The sequence below is a fragment of the Octopus bimaculoides genome, chromosome 14 (assembly GCF_046866305.1).
Source record: "Octopus bimaculoides isolate indiv1 chromosome 14, ASM4686630v1, whole genome shotgun sequence".
NCBI classification, from domain to species: Eukaryota; Metazoa; Mollusca; class Cephalopoda; order Octopoda; family Octopodidae; genus Octopus; species Octopus bimaculoides.
This window is the reverse complement of record NC_142941.1, coordinates 22937304-22954643: the sequence shown is the minus strand read 5'-3', so window position 1 is coordinate 22954643 and position 17340 is coordinate 22937304. Positions and strand designations below refer to the sequence as shown.

The window sequence follows — 17340 nt, the reverse complement described above, 5'->3', positions numbered from 1 at the left end:
TTACCCGGATGTTTTTTCATTGTGAACACCGACATTGTTGTCTCCCACATTTCATCAATTAGACGTTCAGACAAAGAAACTTCCACCAGAAACCTTTATTAATGGCTTGATATTTTTAAGGTATTGTCACTTGTTGGAGTCTTTTTCCTCAATGACCTTCCTCTTTTCACTAATTACAGGAATTTATTATGTCTGTTACTTATTTCTTTGCTGTTGTATCTAATTCTCATGATGATGGGTGGTTGATCATCTTTTTCCCCTCTTCAACAAAGTTTGATTATTTTTTTAAATAACTCTAAAAAAGTTTTTACTCTTGAGCTCTTAGATTTTGTTTTCATAATTCACGTTCTCTTACGTAATATCGTTCATAAACATGATTTTTCTCGACTCTATCTTGTGTTTCTATCATCTTATAGCCTAGAAATAATTTCTAACATAACACAAGGCCATACGCTTTGAAGATAGCCGTCTATTAAAATAATCGCGATTGGCTGGTACTTTATTTTATCGACCTCAGAAGAATAAAAGAGAAAGTCGACTTCGACAGGATTAAACTAAGAACGTAAATAGATTTAACTAAATACCAATTCTGCCGCTCTATTCCCCTCTCTGTGTCTTATAAAAGTAATTAATCTCATAATCAATTGTTCTGTTAATTTACTTTTCGTAGAAGTTAATGAATCATCAGTTGATTGTAAAACTTTATTTGAGATTGAAACACGACAAATTTTTTTGATGATCTTATTTCTAGACTTGTAATATCAATTAATTATGAATACCTCTGCATTAAAACGTGAAAATGTTTCTCAAACGAAGTTTTTAATTTTTTCTATATCTTTTGCTTTTTTAAAATTTTATCTAAAAGAATAGGTGACACGTGAAAATAAATCCACTAAAATATACCATCGAAACCCATCCTTTATTTTGATTTCCTGCAACAACTTGAAACTTTCTCATATTTGTAATTATATATCCTCACAATTTAGCGTGAAGTTGTTATAGCTCAGATTAAATGCGATCCACTCCTCACTATCCAGTTTATATCTTATGAAATCACAGTATATCTAGCACTATATTATTAAATCAACCAGTTTTTTCAGAAAGGTAAAGTGGGATTTGAAGCAAATCTTTTTAGTACGAGAAGTAATCGAGAAAGATAAGGAACCATTAGTTTTACATCATATGTATGCAGCTGATATTGATTTTCTGATTTTGGTCCTAAGAAAGTTTTTCCTTCTCCATCTGTTTGCGCTTCCTCGTTCCAAGGTATTGGTTTGTCAACATCATCTCTTCACTAGTAAAAATCCCTTGTTAATGTGCAGTTTCAACTAGTAGAACAACTCTGTCTCATTCGCGCCATCATATTTATCGGTTTTTAAACTTGTATTTCCACTATCATAAAGTTGTATAACTTAGTTTTAGTAGTGAAGATGCTTATTGTTCTATTTCTTGAATTAATTAAAAGTTGCATTTCATTTGTTACTAGCTATCAGCTGGTTTCTAACACCAGTCAAGAGAAAAAAATAAATTTCGTGTTTCCTTGTTATTCTGAGTGTGTGTGTGTGTATATGTGTATATATATATATATATATATATATATATATATATATATAAATGTTTTATATTTTATATATATATATATATATATATATATATATATCTATCTTTACCTCTGAAGTGTTTTTATAATCAAGGAAACTATATAACATGTACCAAATATTTTACTTAAATTGTTCTCTTAAGTGTTTGAAAAATTTATGCCGTCTTATCTCGAGGAAGGAAAGACAAATTTCGTGGTCTTTGAGTAAACAACTCTGAAAGTGATTGAAGGTTATATATCGTATAATCTTTATGTCAAAGATTTTGTTAATATTTCTAGGAAAGAGACTACTCTAAGCAGAACAAACAGGAGTTGGTTGTAGTGATCAGAAAGAATATGAGCCACTAATTAAGTATATGTGTAACAAGAAAATCTGCTGCAGGATCTTCAAGAATAATAGAAGTTGAGGTAAAACGATCAAGCTTGGTTAATGTTTGACTAATCACTTTCTAAGAGATGTTCTTCATGACAAGTCTAGCACTACTGTTATCAACAACTTCAAAAAAAAAAGTTGCAGTTGAAAAAGGGAATAACATGCATATCAAGCTTTGAAGGTTACAGAGTCATAGTGAATTCTTCGTATCATAATTAGCTCTATACTTGAATTCTTAGGTAACTCTGTTCCCATCCTGTGAAGTATCCTAGGGAAGAAAAGGACTAAAAGTAGATTTTGATAGGGATCCTCTTGTAATTTAATTTTTCAGCAAGCTGATTCTTTAGAGTTAATAAAACCTTGAACAGGACTTTTCCAATACAATATTTTTGTATATTTCAAGTAAAACAGGTTGAAAATCAGCCTTCAAACAATGTTTGAGTCATCTATACTTTATTTTGTTGCCCGTGGACAGCAGTTTGTTATTGATATTTGTAAATATGCATGGATTTTCAGAATAGTAGATTAGAAAAGGTTCAAGTTTGTGGCAAGCTACATTCTCTCCTAGCAGGAGAGTTATCTGATCCTTAAATGCCTTACACCCAGGCATGGTTTTTGTCTTTCTGTGTATCTCTGTTTATTCAAAACATCCTTTTCCAATATAAGCCATTCTCATCGATACTGAAAATTTATTCCTTTAAAACAGTGGTTCTCACCCATTTTTTATCTATAGACCTCTTTGATTACTGTTTTACTCTGGTGGATCCCCAAAATCATTTGATGTTTAAAAACTAGATACTTCTCTCAAAATTCCCACTCTCTTTTCCACCCATTCGCTTGTGTAGGTTTGCACTCTCTGAGAGAACGTGTTGAACAAAGTGTTAAAAAAAGAAACCTAGTTGTTTCTTGTAATAAATATATCTAAAGCAAAAATTTTCATGGACCTCCAATTTACTATTTTGCTTGCATGAACCCCCAGAAGTCATATGGCCCTTGGTGGAACCACTGCTCTAGAACTCTTCTCCTCAGATTAATTCATCCAAAGATTTATTAAACATCAGTATATGTTGCTTGGACTTTTTTCTTTTCTTTTTTTTGACATCATTAAATTGTCTATTGCTAACTTTATAGTTTTCTTTATATTCCTCTCCCATTCATTCCTTTAGACTGTCAAAAATTCTTAAAGCATTGTGTTGAATTGTTAGTAGGCTTTTGGTTATTTGTTTTTATATCCAGATCTTCAACATTTTCTCTATTTCATTGATAAATCCTTGTCAGTTGCTTGGTTTTCTTTTACTGCTTTAAAACTCCTTTCTTGATCTTAATAATAGTGGAGGTTACTGAATAAGACAACTATAAATAACTTTCATTTATGCTGGTTAATTATATTATTTTAATCTTCAAAGTCAACGTTTTTCCTACCCAGGGTATGGGTATTTGGAAAAGTTTTCCTTTTGTAGGATGTCTTTGGTTTGGGAGCTTTGGATGGTAGTGGTGATATGACTGCTGAAATACAAATTATCTGGGAAGAAAATGCAACAATGATGGTGATGATGATGCTATTCTGAAATATGGGTAACCATGGAGTAAAAAATTTTGAATTTGAGTTTTGAACCTTAGTAAATGCCAAGAAAAGTTGCATGTGCATGCATAGAATATATATATATATATATATATATATTTGTTTACATGACTTGAATTCCAAGAGAAATTGTACTTGTGCATGTGTGAATATAAATGGTATTTATAGCAGGTTGTTGTAAGGATAAATTGCATGTGCTCTCACTAAGACATACATGGTTATTATAGTTACTAATCATCATAAGGGGTTCATATGTTAGGAAGTGACAAATGTGATCGCATATATTCACAACTTTTGCTCACCATGATAGCTAAAAGTTTCATTTTTGTGCATGCTGTGTTACAAGTACCTATCTACATAGTAAATTAAGGTAATAAAAGTTTAATATTTTAAAATCTAGAATGGGAAGAATGATAACAAAAATAAAAAAGTTGTTTACTTAAGTGATGAACTATGCCAGATTGTGATATTCCACTTAACAAAATTTCTGAAAGTAATTTAAGCATAGAGAACCATCTAAACGAGTTTTGAAACTCAATTACAAATGTGTTTATTTCTTAAAAGAATTCCAAAAGGTCATTCCAAGCTATGGTTGAGTTTCCCTCCCCCAACCACCTCTACATATCCCTGCCTTTTTCTTTCCACCTTCCTGTTAAGGCATGTGCAAATGTACATGAATACTCTCTATACCTCTATTCCCACCTTTCTAATAACCATTTCTGGCCTTTCTGCCGACAATGTTCCCTTTCCAAATTTACATTTGCTGCATACAAGGGCACCTACCCCCAAAGTGTAATATTTTCCCTGTTCATTTGAACATTGAATAGCTGAACATGGTTTCATAGAGGATTATAAATACAACACCATTTGTATGATGGTTACTTTTGTTTAAAATCAACGTCTGCATCAAGACAAGAGGAATTCACTAATGAACACACACATACATGTATATATGATGGACTTTTTACAGTTTCTGTCTACCAAATTTTACTCTCATGGTATTGGTCAGCCTGCAGCTGTAATAGAACTTAACAGTGAACAGTATCCATACAGTGGGATCAAAAACTAAACCATATGGTAACAGAATGAACATTTTCACCGGACAGCCATGCTTGTTACCTTACTCCTCCCATCTCTCTCTCTGCATCAGTAAATAGGTATATGCACATATGGCTGTTGGTTCAGAAATTCATCCCACAATCATGTGGTTTCAGGTTCACTTCTACTGTGTGACACTTTGGATAAGTATCTTGTATTATAGCTCCAGGCCAACCAAAGCCTTTGAATATTGGCTTTGGTAGATAGTAACTGAAAAGAGTCTGTTGTGCATATTTGTGTTCTCTTGTCTTAGCATTTTGTGCTAATTGTAAATGAGCATCACTGTCATACAAATGGTGTCTTTGTTTGCAATCTTCCATAAGAACATGTCCAGCTATTGTGCTGTTCATGTTTGAAAGACTATGGGTATGTCACCTTGCTTGTAAAAAGGTGAGGGTTGGTGACAAGAAGGGCATCCAGCCATAGTCTATCCGCTTCAACAAAATTCATCTGATCCATTCAAGCATGGAAAAGTGGACATTAAAACAATGAATGATATATATTTCTGTATCTGTGTAGTGACTAATAAGTAGTTGGAGACAAGAGTAAAAGACAGAGATAGAAAAACAAAAAGAGAGTGGTGTTTACTATAACTAATCATCATCGTTTAACATCTGCTTTCCATGTTGGCATCGGTTGGACAGTTTGACTGAAGACTGGCAAGCCAGGAGGCTGCACCAGGCTCCAATCTGATCCGGCAAGGTTTCTACAGCTGGATGCCCTTTCTAACACCAACCACTCCAAGAGTGTAGTGGGTGCTTTTTACGTGCCACTGGCACAGAGGCCAGTCTGGCAGTACTGGCAACGACCACGCTCGAATGGTGCTTTTTATGTGTCACCGGCACAGGAGCCAGTCAGGTGGCACTGGCAATGACCATGCTCGAATAGTGCTTTTTACGTGCCACTGGCATGGGAGCCAACCAGGTGGTACTGGCATCGGCCATGACAATGCTTGACTCAACAGGTCTTCTCAAGCACAATATATTTCCCAATGATTGAAGGGTACTCTTAAATGGGCCAGTTATGTGACACTGGTATAGGCCATGGTTACGGTCTCATTTGGTTTGCCAGGTCTTCTCAAGCACAGCATATCACCAAAGGTCTTGGTAACTTGTCATTGCTTCCATGAGGCCCAACGTTCGAAGAATTTGCTACATATACTGCAATTTGTGGTTTGATCTCCTATTGCATTTTAGAATATAGAAGTGCACGTAGAAATTATTATTGTATGTGATATGATATAATCATTCTGGTAAGAAATTTGCTTCCCAACTATATGGTTCCAGATTTAGTCCCATTGCATGGGACCTTGAGCAAGTGTCTTCTGCTATATCCTCAGGCTAACCAGAGCCTTGTAAGTGGATTTGGTAGGCAGAAACTACATGAAATGTATGCATGCATGTATTTATCTCTCAACACTGCTTGACAACCAGTGTTGGTTTGTTTACCTCCCTGTAACTTACTGGTTTGCAAAAAGAGACTAACTGAATAAGTATGAGGCATTAAAATATGTACTAGAGGTTGATTTGTTCAACTAAACTCTTCAAGACCATACTCAGCATGTCTGCAGTCTAATGACAAACAAACATGCATGCATGCCATTTATTATTTTCTGATTGGCAGTTTGTGTACAAGGGAATATATATATACACATACGGACTGTTTTTACAAAGTTTATAACTATATGCAAATGGGATCATGTATAAGGCAAAAATTTTGGAATAGTAAAAGATAAACTCTGTATGACTGAGTAAAAATAAGTTTATCAATAGATTATAATCATTTAAGGTAAATTATCAGTACTTTAAAGACTCGTTAAAGTTTTCAGTTAGCAGTTATATTCATTATATAGTCAATAAATTTTATAAATTTCTAGTATGATAGGCCAGTTGACAAATTCTGCCACCTGGATAACATTGTATGTGCTGGGAGAGGAATAAAGAGTAGCATACTGGCTAGTGATAACACTATGAAGAAATGCTACCCTTATTGCTTTGGGCTAATTGTATAATAGTTATGTAAGTGTAATTCTTTATGGTATTAAATGCAGAGTATCAATAGATACTTGAATATGATGTTCAACATTCAATTATTGTTCTGCTATGGTCAACTTCGCCTTTCATCTTTTTAAGGTTTATAAAATAAGTAGCAGTTGAACACTGCTATCAATGTAATCAACTTATCTCCTTCCTTAAAATTGCTGGCCTTGTGCCGAAAATTAAAACCAATATTAAATTATTGAAAAAATGTTGGATACACTTAATATCAAATGACATTAGCAATAATAAGCAGGTAATCTGCATTGATACAGATTTTCAATATGAATAGATGGGTTATGTGGCATGTAAAAAACGTCTTGAATTGATAATAGATACCCACAAGGTTGAGTAGTCAGGATAAATTTGAGAATATTGAAACTCAATGTATGGGAATGTAGAATAATAGCCTGTTCAACTTCAACATTAAAAAGAAAAGAATTATGTTTGTGATGATAATGATGAATGTGTACAGTTGTTTTCCATAACAAATTATCTTTGGTTTGTTAACTACTGCTATAACTCTAAAGTTTAATATTCTTTCTCTAAAATGTATGAATTTAAGAACTAAATATTTAGTCTCCTTTTAGAATATTGTTTTTATTCTTGATAGAATTTGTTTTAGTAATAACAGGAATAGCAGATCAAACTCAATACATAGGCATTATCTTCACTGTCCTATTGCTGAAGAAAATTTTGAACAATTTTTAAATATAAAATTTTGATGTAAAATTTGTAATAATCATTTAACTTATAATATATTTCACGTTTCATTTTATAAGTTTTCGTAGTAAGATATACAATGGAAATCATCTCCCTTTACTATCATCTGAATCAATTTGATGCTGTCCTAAAAAGTATTCCACTGTCAAGAAAGGGAGATTATTATCAATTTAGTTAACTACACGTCATTTTGTTTTTTTTTACTTTTTTAAATGATTGATGGAGACAAAGAAGACGGTGTTAATACTAATGATAACTCTTTTTAAGAAGTTCCCAATCAGTATTTTCCGACAGCTGTTGATACTTTTATTGAATTTAAATATACATATCAATATTTCATTTAAAGATTTCTTTCTTTTTTCTTTTTGTTTCATTGCTGTAATATTTATTTAGAAATTAAAAATTATCGCAATTATATATTATCTCCCTTTAGCAATGTTTCTTATTTTTTATATATTTTTATTCAATTTAACTTTTATTTTATCCTAACCTTCGTTAACGAATATACATATATACATGTGTGTATTTAGCATGGCAAAGTAACTTAGATTCTGGTGGGAATTCTGTTGGCTTTCGTTCTACCAGCAAGATGCCAAAGAAATTAACAAAACATTTCACAATGGGATCGGAAACATAATACGGCTTTGCTTTGTTTTCCATTATTTTAATATATTAACCGTCTTTTTAAAGTGGGTAGCTTCTTTTTTTAAATCAATTATGCTCTTACCAGCTCTTTTTTTGTTCGCTCCTCAAGTCTAGTGTTTAAAATCTTTTCTTTCAAAGTGTAGCTTTTAACAATTTGATTTCCTTTCAAAGTAAGAGAAAAACTAAAAAATTACGCAACGTTTTTACATTAAAAAGTAATAATTTGAATATATTAAAAAATTCCTGCTAACCCTCGATGAATCTCATTGAAATGCCTATGCGAACTGTTATGATAGATTTATTTATTTAGTAACTTAATATCTGATGCAATATTTTTTGCATTAAAAAAGTATACAAAAGAAAACTATATGCATCTGTAATTAAATGTGTTCAAAGTTATTTCTGGAACTTGTCTGAATTAACTGCAGTTCCTGACAATCTGTAGGAAAGGGTTAAACCGCTTTGTCATGATCATATTCTTACTTCGGTTAAGAACTGCCGTAACTATTGTCAACTTTGACTTTAAAGATAGCATTAGATAGTTAAATATAGAATCCATCGACTTTTTTTTTAATGTTTTCGTTCATTAATTAATGTTTTATTCTTTGGTTTCATCTTTTTCTATCCAAACGATTTGATAAATTTTCTTATTTTAAAATAGTTTAACGTTAGATAGTAATGTGCTTACAAAGTCTGATAGATTGAGAGCCTTTAAAAAAATTTAACAGTCTGTTGTTCCTTCGCTTACAATCGAAGTATCTATGAGTAATTCCGGGAACATTTGATGTTATAAGTTCATGTCTTTTAGAACATTATTTTTTAAATTTAAATTTTTGCTAAGTGTAAAGAAGAAAAAGTTGAAATGCAAATTGTTTAAATAATTTTGTTTGCATTTATAGTAAAATTCAGTAAGTCCGAGTAGCAAATTTTTCAGAAACTTAAAATGATGAATTATAAACTTGATCAGAATTCTGTTAATTTGCCAGATTTTATGAAATCAAAGGCTATGCATACAGTTCCAGCCATCAATTCGATTGATAACACTCAGACTGTGTGTAGTGATTTTGTAAGTAAGCCAGACAGTGTTTACCAAAGTAACGAAATTCTTAAGTGTCCAATAAGACGAACTTTAGCTCTTGCAAAACCTTTTAAATGTGGTGTTTGTCGTAAAGGATTTTCTCGTAAAATCAACCTTAATAATCATGAACGTACTGGAGCAAAGCACTTCTATTGCTCTTACTGCAAGAAAGCTTTCTCTCAAGAAATCATTTTGCGAAATCATGAGCGGACACATACTGGTGAAAAGCCGTATAATTGTTCATTTTGTGATCGTGCATTTTCTCAACAGACTGAATGGCGCAACCACGAACGTGTTCATACTGGAGAAAAACCATATGCCTGTTCTATATGTAGCAAGACATTTAGTCAACAGGGGAATCTTAAAATACATTTGCGAACTCATACAGGAGAGAAGCCTTATACATGTGCTGACTGTGGTAAAGCATTTAGTCAACGTACCAATCTAGACAATCATCGACGTACTCATACTGGAGAACTATTTAAATGTGTCTTTTGTCCGAAAGCATTTTCTCTACTTATTAATCTCAAAAGTCATGAGCGTATTCACACTGGGGAGAAACCATTCAAATGTTCATTTTGTACAAAAGTATTCAGTCAGCAATCAAGTTTACGTAGTCATGAGCGAACTCATACTGGTGTGAAACCATACCAGTGTTCTTTCTGCTCAAAAGCGTTTACACAACAGACTAACCTTCGCAATCATGAACGTATCCATACTGGAGAAAAACCATTTTCTTGTCTTGTTTGTGGAAAAGCATTCTCACAAGTTACCAATTTAAAAAATCATGAACGTACCCACACAATTGAAGAACTGCGGAAATTGACTGAATCTAAATCAATATCAGAACCTCTTCCACAGAATTCACAGCATCCCCAACTATCAAGTCCTAATCCTTCTATCAGACCCCAACCACTTAATATTCCATCAACTTGGATAGCTTCGACATATCCCCACCATCAGTTAACACCAAACAACTGGGACAACAATTTTAATTGGTCCCGAGGGTTCACAATGACAGAAAGATTAAACGCTGGTGGAAATACCACTACACCCCAGTTTTTGCCTCAACCACCAAATGCACACCATTCATCTTGCAATAAAGTCTAGCCTAAACTATATGTGTCAAGCAACTAAAACAAAATAATATTAATTCGAAACAGTAGTTGTAAATTTAGTTGCTATTCACATACATATATTTCAAACATTCATCTGTTCATCAATAATGTGTCGGATTCATTTCTGAATATTTTCAGTTCAGAAATTTGAAATAACATTGTTGTGAATTCTTTATGCGAGAAGCTTAAAATTCATCTTGTTACACCCCATTACATGACTTGACTTTTTTTAAGAATGCAAACATTCTGAAAAAAATAGTACAAATTCAACAAGATATTCTCAATGTCATGTAAAATTATTATTATTATAATGCTGTCAAAATTAATTTTCTGTGTGTTTCCTATAAATATTGAGATATAGGCTTTGTCTAAGAGATAAACAGAAATAGAAAATGCAGTTAAAAAGGTGGTGCTTAAATAAGCACAACTTGGAAATACCTAAATTCAGTGCTAATGAGAGCATTAAATTAATTTGTGGTACCTAAAGCTTCCATTCCATATAAATGAAAGTTCCTGTTAGAAAATGCTAGCTTCATTGACTCCCTCCTGTTTAATCTCATTAAATTAACTGCTCTAACATTTTTATAAAACTATTTTGAAAAAGTATTAAATTTTTTATATGCACTGTCATCAGAAAGGAATGACTTAAGCAACTTTCCTTGTATGGTCAATTGATCATAAAGCTAGCTGTGAATCATTTAACAGAAAAGGTGTTTAAACAAATTTATCAACGCTGCTTTGATAAATGATTTAACTGGATCTTTCAATGTCTAATGAAAATTTAGTTAATTCACAAACTTCTTTTGTTTTATAACTAGATGTCTATAAATGTATTATATCCAGAACTGTTTATTTTTTTCCATACAATATCACTGAGACAACTCATTTTTTTCCAGCCTTTGTGTTAATGTAAAAAAATGTAGCTGTTCAAATAATTAGACTTTCATAGTAGTTGTAAATAAAACTGCATTAGCTATTGTGCAGCAGCTAAATATGGGCTTTTGATCATGTCAAATAGATTGTTTATTATGTGTTCATTCGAATTGGTCAAACATGAAATATATTTTATAACAACAATCTGCAAATCATCATTTTAACAAGATCTTTCTAATTTGTATTAAAAATAAACCATTAAACAAATGATTCTATTGCTTATACTTTTAACTTTAAATAAAAGTAAAGTTCTTTTGGTCTTGATTGATAAATGCTCTGCTTTGTTCCTCTAAGAGTCAGTATCTTACTGCTTTACAAAGAAAAATGAAGTTTGAGTTGCTATATTCTAGTAGTTGTGATGTTATCCTTCATCTCCTTGATAAAATACATTATATTTAAAAAGAAATTCATGGAATTTAAGAAAAAAATCTCTAGTTTGACTTCAAATATATTATGCCGTTAAATCATAACATATGATTTGCTATGAATCTGTGATATTCCCTCAAAGATTTTATTTCAATGATATAAGTGTAAAAAATAAAAATTGCAATTGTGATGTCAAACTGCATGTACAGTTTATAGAAGTCTTTTTAAAGTGTTGGATATATAACATCTATGAGTAAACTCATAATATATTTCTGATTCACTGAATTGTAGAGTGACATTGCATTCTGTTGCCATACCTCAGACCAACCCTGATTGAGTTGATCTATGGTCAGTGTTGTTGCAATTATGACCATCCTACTTTCTTAGTAGTGTCAAGACTACATAATCCAAATGTCTTTTCATTTCTTAAGATGATAAGATTATAATTTAAAGAATATTTGACTGTTATTTCTAGCAGGTAAAACTTCCAGGCTGGTTCAGTTTTGTACCCTAATGGTTGTTGATGAAGTGTATAATATATTATTTCCTGAAGTATATAATATTGAATTCCCCAGCTGGAACTGTTCACATTCCCTTGTGCTACCTTAAATTTGGACATTCATTTGTGTGATATGTTAAATTATAAAATACATGCAATGATGAAGTCCATAATGTGGGGAAGTATAAGTACAAGCAACATTTTTAATGAGAAACCTTGTTAAATATTCTGTAAACATTGGTTAATGTACTTATAGTAATCAATGGGTGAAAGTGAAGAATCAGCTTGATATTAGGCCAAATTCTTGGTTTGCAACCTCTTTTTTAAAGGTTTACAATCTATATATTACAAAACTGATGGTTGTCCAAAAGAAAATATACTGAGCAGCTACTGAAAGCCAAAGTGTGCTGAAGCTGCTGTGTAGTGTCTATGACATGATAATTTCAATTAGAAGTCGATGATGGAAGTTTCTACTTGGTTACTTGATCTGCTAGTAATACTAACCAAATCATCCTATATATATATATATATATATATATATATATATATATATATATATAAGACTGTTCTGGTGATCAAATCAATTGGAACACTTGTAACCAATGGAGTGCCAGTTTTTTTTTTTTATATACACCACTGATGATCCAGCACCTCTTTTAATCTAAACATATTTATAAATAAATCCTTGAATTCCTCACAACCCAAAAGACTAGTTTCTTGTATGTCATCTATAATCATTTAAATATTTGGATGTTGGTGACTGCTGCAGGTCCATTGAGTTTGGGAAATTTCTAGCCTTATTTTGCTTCTATTTATCCTTTGTTATGGCTTCTAAGCACAGTATAAGTTTCAATGGTGGTATAAAACATAAACACAAAGACATTGAATGATAATGAATAAAATAAATTTATACTCACACACATGCATGTATATATATATATTATTTATATATATATAATCAGCAGCAGCATTTAACAGCCATTTTCCATGTTGACATGGGTTGGACAGTTTGACAGGATATGGTGAGCTACAAGGCTGTGTCATACGCCATGTCAGCTTTGGTGTGGCTTCTATGACTGGATGCCCTTCCTAATGCCAACCACTTTACTGTGTGTAATTACTACTAGAGAAATTACTATTCTAAGTGTAGAGGAGTACTTGAGAGGGTGGAGTGATTTTATGACAAGCAAATGGAGGTGTCTTGCTATGGAGAAGATACATAGCTACTCTGTGTTTATATAAGGGTAGGAAGGAGCAAGTGGGTAGTGATGGGTTGTCAGAACAAAACCTTCAGGAAACTAGAGTTGATACGGGCTGTGGATCAGGAGGGGAAGTAACCGATGGTTAGATATTAGGGTAGAAGTGAACATAATGAGCAATAAACATGATTAGGGGTTGCGATATCTATCTCTCTCTCTCTCTCTCTCTCTCTCTCTCTCTCTCTCTCTCTCTATATATATATATATATATATATATATATATATCTAATATAATGAATGTGAAAACTAATTTCTGTGTGTCAGTGTGTCACACTTCGACCACCTCTCTCACTATTCATTGACACTCCTACTATTGCTCATGTTGGGGTGGGAGTAATAGTAGGCATAGAGACGGTTGTGATGGTAATGGGGTGATAGTAATAGTATAAGCTGTAATTGTGATAGCTGAAACAGTCAGGGACAATGGTGATAGGGGTGGCGTCAAAAGTCTGGTGTGTGTGTGGCAGTGATGGTGGTGGTACTGGTGATGATGATGGTTGAAAACAATCAACAGAAAGAGAGAGAGAGAGAAAGAAAAAGGTTAGACAGAAAAAAAAATTGTACTGACCCCTGAATGGGAAGACAAAAAATGTTTATCATGCGGCTTTGCAATAAGTTCCAAGTCAACAAATTATATCATTGTTTTGATGAAAATTGTTCATTGCTTGAAAAATATTGGTCAAATTTAATATGTATTCAGTGCATGAAGTGTCATTGTTGGGCCCAAGGCCCAATGAAGAGCCCTCCATAGGTGCAGCTTTTAAGCTAGTATATATATAATATATATATATATATATATATATATATATATGGTTGTTTCACATGAAATGTCTCATTTTTATTGTTATTTCAGTCATTTAAAAACTCAATTATGTATACCTTGCATTTAATCTTGACTCTTTTTCTTTCCCAACAATATTGGTATATAAAATTCGTACCCACAGACCTTATGAAAATGATGATAACCAAACTATGTTGAGTGATTTTCTCGTATGAGTACAAACTGAGTCACTCTGCCGCAGAACCTCTATGGAATATCATGCGACCCTTTGGTAATGGTTTTGTTGACATCAGAACTGTTCAGAAATGGTTCCAAAACTCTCGTTCGGGAGATGATAGCCTTGAAAATAAACCAAGGGGTAGGTCAAAATAAGTTATTTGGCATGATGGATTAAATGCTTTGGTTGAACAAAATCTGAGAACAAAGGTTCATAAACTTTCAACAGAATTTCAAACATCCCGCACAACTGTTTTTGGACACCTGTAAAAAATTGGAAAAGTCAAGAAAACAGATAGGTTTGTTCCACATCAACTGAACGAGTTTCAAAAGCACAGGCGCCTCGAAGTGTGCTCCTTATTGCCTTCTTGACTGGAAAAAGACCATTTTTGCATCAAATCATTACTTGTGATGAGAAATGGATACTCTTTGACAACAGTAGGAGAACAGGACAGTGATTAGATGCAGGAGAGTCACCTAAACACTACCCAAACCCACCATTGCACCCTAAAAAGTTAGTGGTCACTGTATGGTGATCTGTGAAGGGAGTTATTCATTATTCATTTTTGCAATAAGGAAAAACGGTAGCAGCAACATCATATTGTCAGGAAATTGATTGTATGCATGAGAATTTGAAAAAGAAGATGGCCCAATTTTGCTCCACGACAATGCACGCCCTCACACTCTTCAAACTATGGTCCAAAAGTTGCAAAGCCTGAATTCTGAATTATGAGATTTTGCAACATCCTCCCTATTCCCTTGATATCTCTCCTTCTGATCATTACTTATTTGGATCATGCATTGATTAAATAAATCAGTTCTCTAACACATCTGAAACATTTTGTTAGTTTTCAAACAGGACATTTCATGTGAAACAGCCTAATGTATATATATATATATATATAAGCTTAGTGAAAAAACTGTTTTTTAATTATGATTATGTTCAATTCTAAGATACTACATTATTTGGGGTTATTTTTCATTATACACAAAGTATATTGCTAGGTTCTTCATAAATGACTAAAATAATATGACAGATTGCTACAGAATTAAATCAACTTCCTAAATAATGTGACACTGAAAAGGATTAAGTATGTTACATTAAGATGACATTATTTTTGTACATGACATATTTTTCAATTTTCCATGATAAAGAATATATAGCTATATTTAATGATTGTTTCTTATTTTATAACTGCTGTATTAGGAGTGTTAAGTAACATCATCTTTTGATGCAAGTCATATTGTAATTGCTGTGGTCTAACTGAGAAATGATATTTGAACTTCTTTAGTATTCTGATTACTATGTCATATGTAATATTTATTTATTCACATTTTATAAAATTTATCCTGTATTATCTCGTAGCTTTGATATTTCAAAGATATGATTGTTTATTTTCAGAATGATATTACAGGGTAGATGTGAGAGGCCTGATCTGGTCAGTTTTAGCGTAAAACAGGTAGAATATTTGGGTCAGCTATGGCCGTTTTAAATGTTAAAGGGTTAAGTCATGGACTCTAATAAACATCTAAATTTGTTGAACTACCAATCAAAATTTGTTTGAATAGATATAACATCAGTTTATGGGTTCCATACTTTGGTAAAAATATCTTATGTACAGTATTGAATATTCACTCTTTATTTACTCTATTTTATTCATTTAATTGTACAGCTTTATTTTTCTTTTAAGTACCAGTGTCTGTTTTGTAAGTGCTTTCTAATAGGATTAACTATAAAGAAAAGAGGGTAGGATATTGAGTCTTAGAGATGAGATAATATAAGACCACTTGTACAAGCAGTATACACCAATGCTAACCTTACACAGTTCATGACAGCATAAAGAAAGGAGTTAAAATTTGTTGAAGCTATGTTTGATGTTCAGTTTGAAATATTGGACATAGGAAGTGAGGGTGGGGAACACAAAGAAAAACAATTCTAATGAAGAACAATGGGTAATGAGATGGTGGTGTAGAATCATCACATTTACAAGAATAAGTCCCATTGTAATACGGTATGCTTTTTAAAAAAAAACTTAATTAAAGAAAGAAAAGAATTCTACCTTATAATATCATTAATTCATGTAACTAAGGTATTAAAACTCACTGGAAATATTTTCACCAGCTTTAAAGATATGAGTTGTGTTTATTGCAATAACATTGTCTCAGCATTACTCAACAACTTTCACTTATTGCTTCATGTTCTTTGGTAAAATATGTTACAATATTTTGCTTAGATGATAATTTTTCACCAAATTTATAAATACCAATGTAGCTAATATGTTTGTTCTATTCATTTTATATTCAGTGATAGTGGAGGCGCAATGGCCCAGTGGTTAGGGCAGCGGACTCGCGGTCATAGGATCGCGGTTTCGATTCCCAGACCGGGCGTTGTGAGTGTTTATTGAGCGAAAACACCTAAAGCTCCACGAGGCTCCGGCAGGGGATGGTGGCGAACCCTGCTGTACTCTTTCACCACCAACTTTCTCTCACTCTTACTTCCTGTTTCTGTTGTGCCTGTAATTCAAAGGGTCAGCCATGTCACACTGTGTCACACTGAATATCCCCGAGAACTACGTTAAGGGTACACGTGTCTGTGGAGTGCTCAGCCACTTGCACGTTAATTTCACGAGCAGGCTGTTCCGTTGATCGGATCAGCTGGAACCCTCGACGGCATAAGCGATGGAGTGCCAACAACATATTCAGTGATAAATGTCTGTGTTCTTGCTATACATGTTGTGTTGTTGAGTGTATTGCATCATACAGACAGGAATTGTCTATTTTACAAATTATTTATATATTTATGATATTGTTCCTTAACTATAACAAGCCCAGTGAAAATTTTCTATTAAAAAAGAAGAATCATGCCTCTGTTGTGTCAACCACAGGCAAAATTTCCACAGCTAGAGTACTTTTGACAACTCTTAATGCATTTAGATTGCTAGGCAATGGGCATATATTTATTATTGTTGCCACCAACTGAAAAGATAACAGCCTGATTGTTATCCCCCCCACACACACACCTCTTTCAGATTG

General features: G+C 32.8%; 2 protein-coding genes across 7 annotated transcripts in view; both read left to right on the top strand.

Annotated features, from left to right (window-relative positions):
* Positions 1–30: 30 nt before the first annotated feature.
* LOC106884031 (mRNA-decapping enzyme 1A) overlaps positions 31–17340 on the top strand; it is a 39370-nt gene continuing 22060 nt past the window's right edge. For 4 of the 6 annotated variants that reach the window (XM_014935230.3, XM_052972764.2, XM_052972767.2 and 1 more), the window contains exon 1: positions 31–120. The gene's annotated coding sequence lies outside the window, so the exon portion shown is untranslated. Of the gene's footprint in view, positions 121–416; positions 563–1879; positions 2009–17340 lie in introns of those variants that run through there. The other 2 variants (XM_089362515.1, XM_089362516.1) reach the window with 2 other exon arrangements.
* LOC106884039 (uncharacterized) lies at positions 4027–11393 on the top strand. Its single transcript, XM_014935251.3, has one exon. It carries the CDS (start codon positions 9001–9003, stop codon positions 10243–10245), a length of 1245 nt encoding a protein of 414 aa, XP_014790737.1. The 5' UTR covers positions 4027–9000; the 3' UTR covers positions 10246–11393.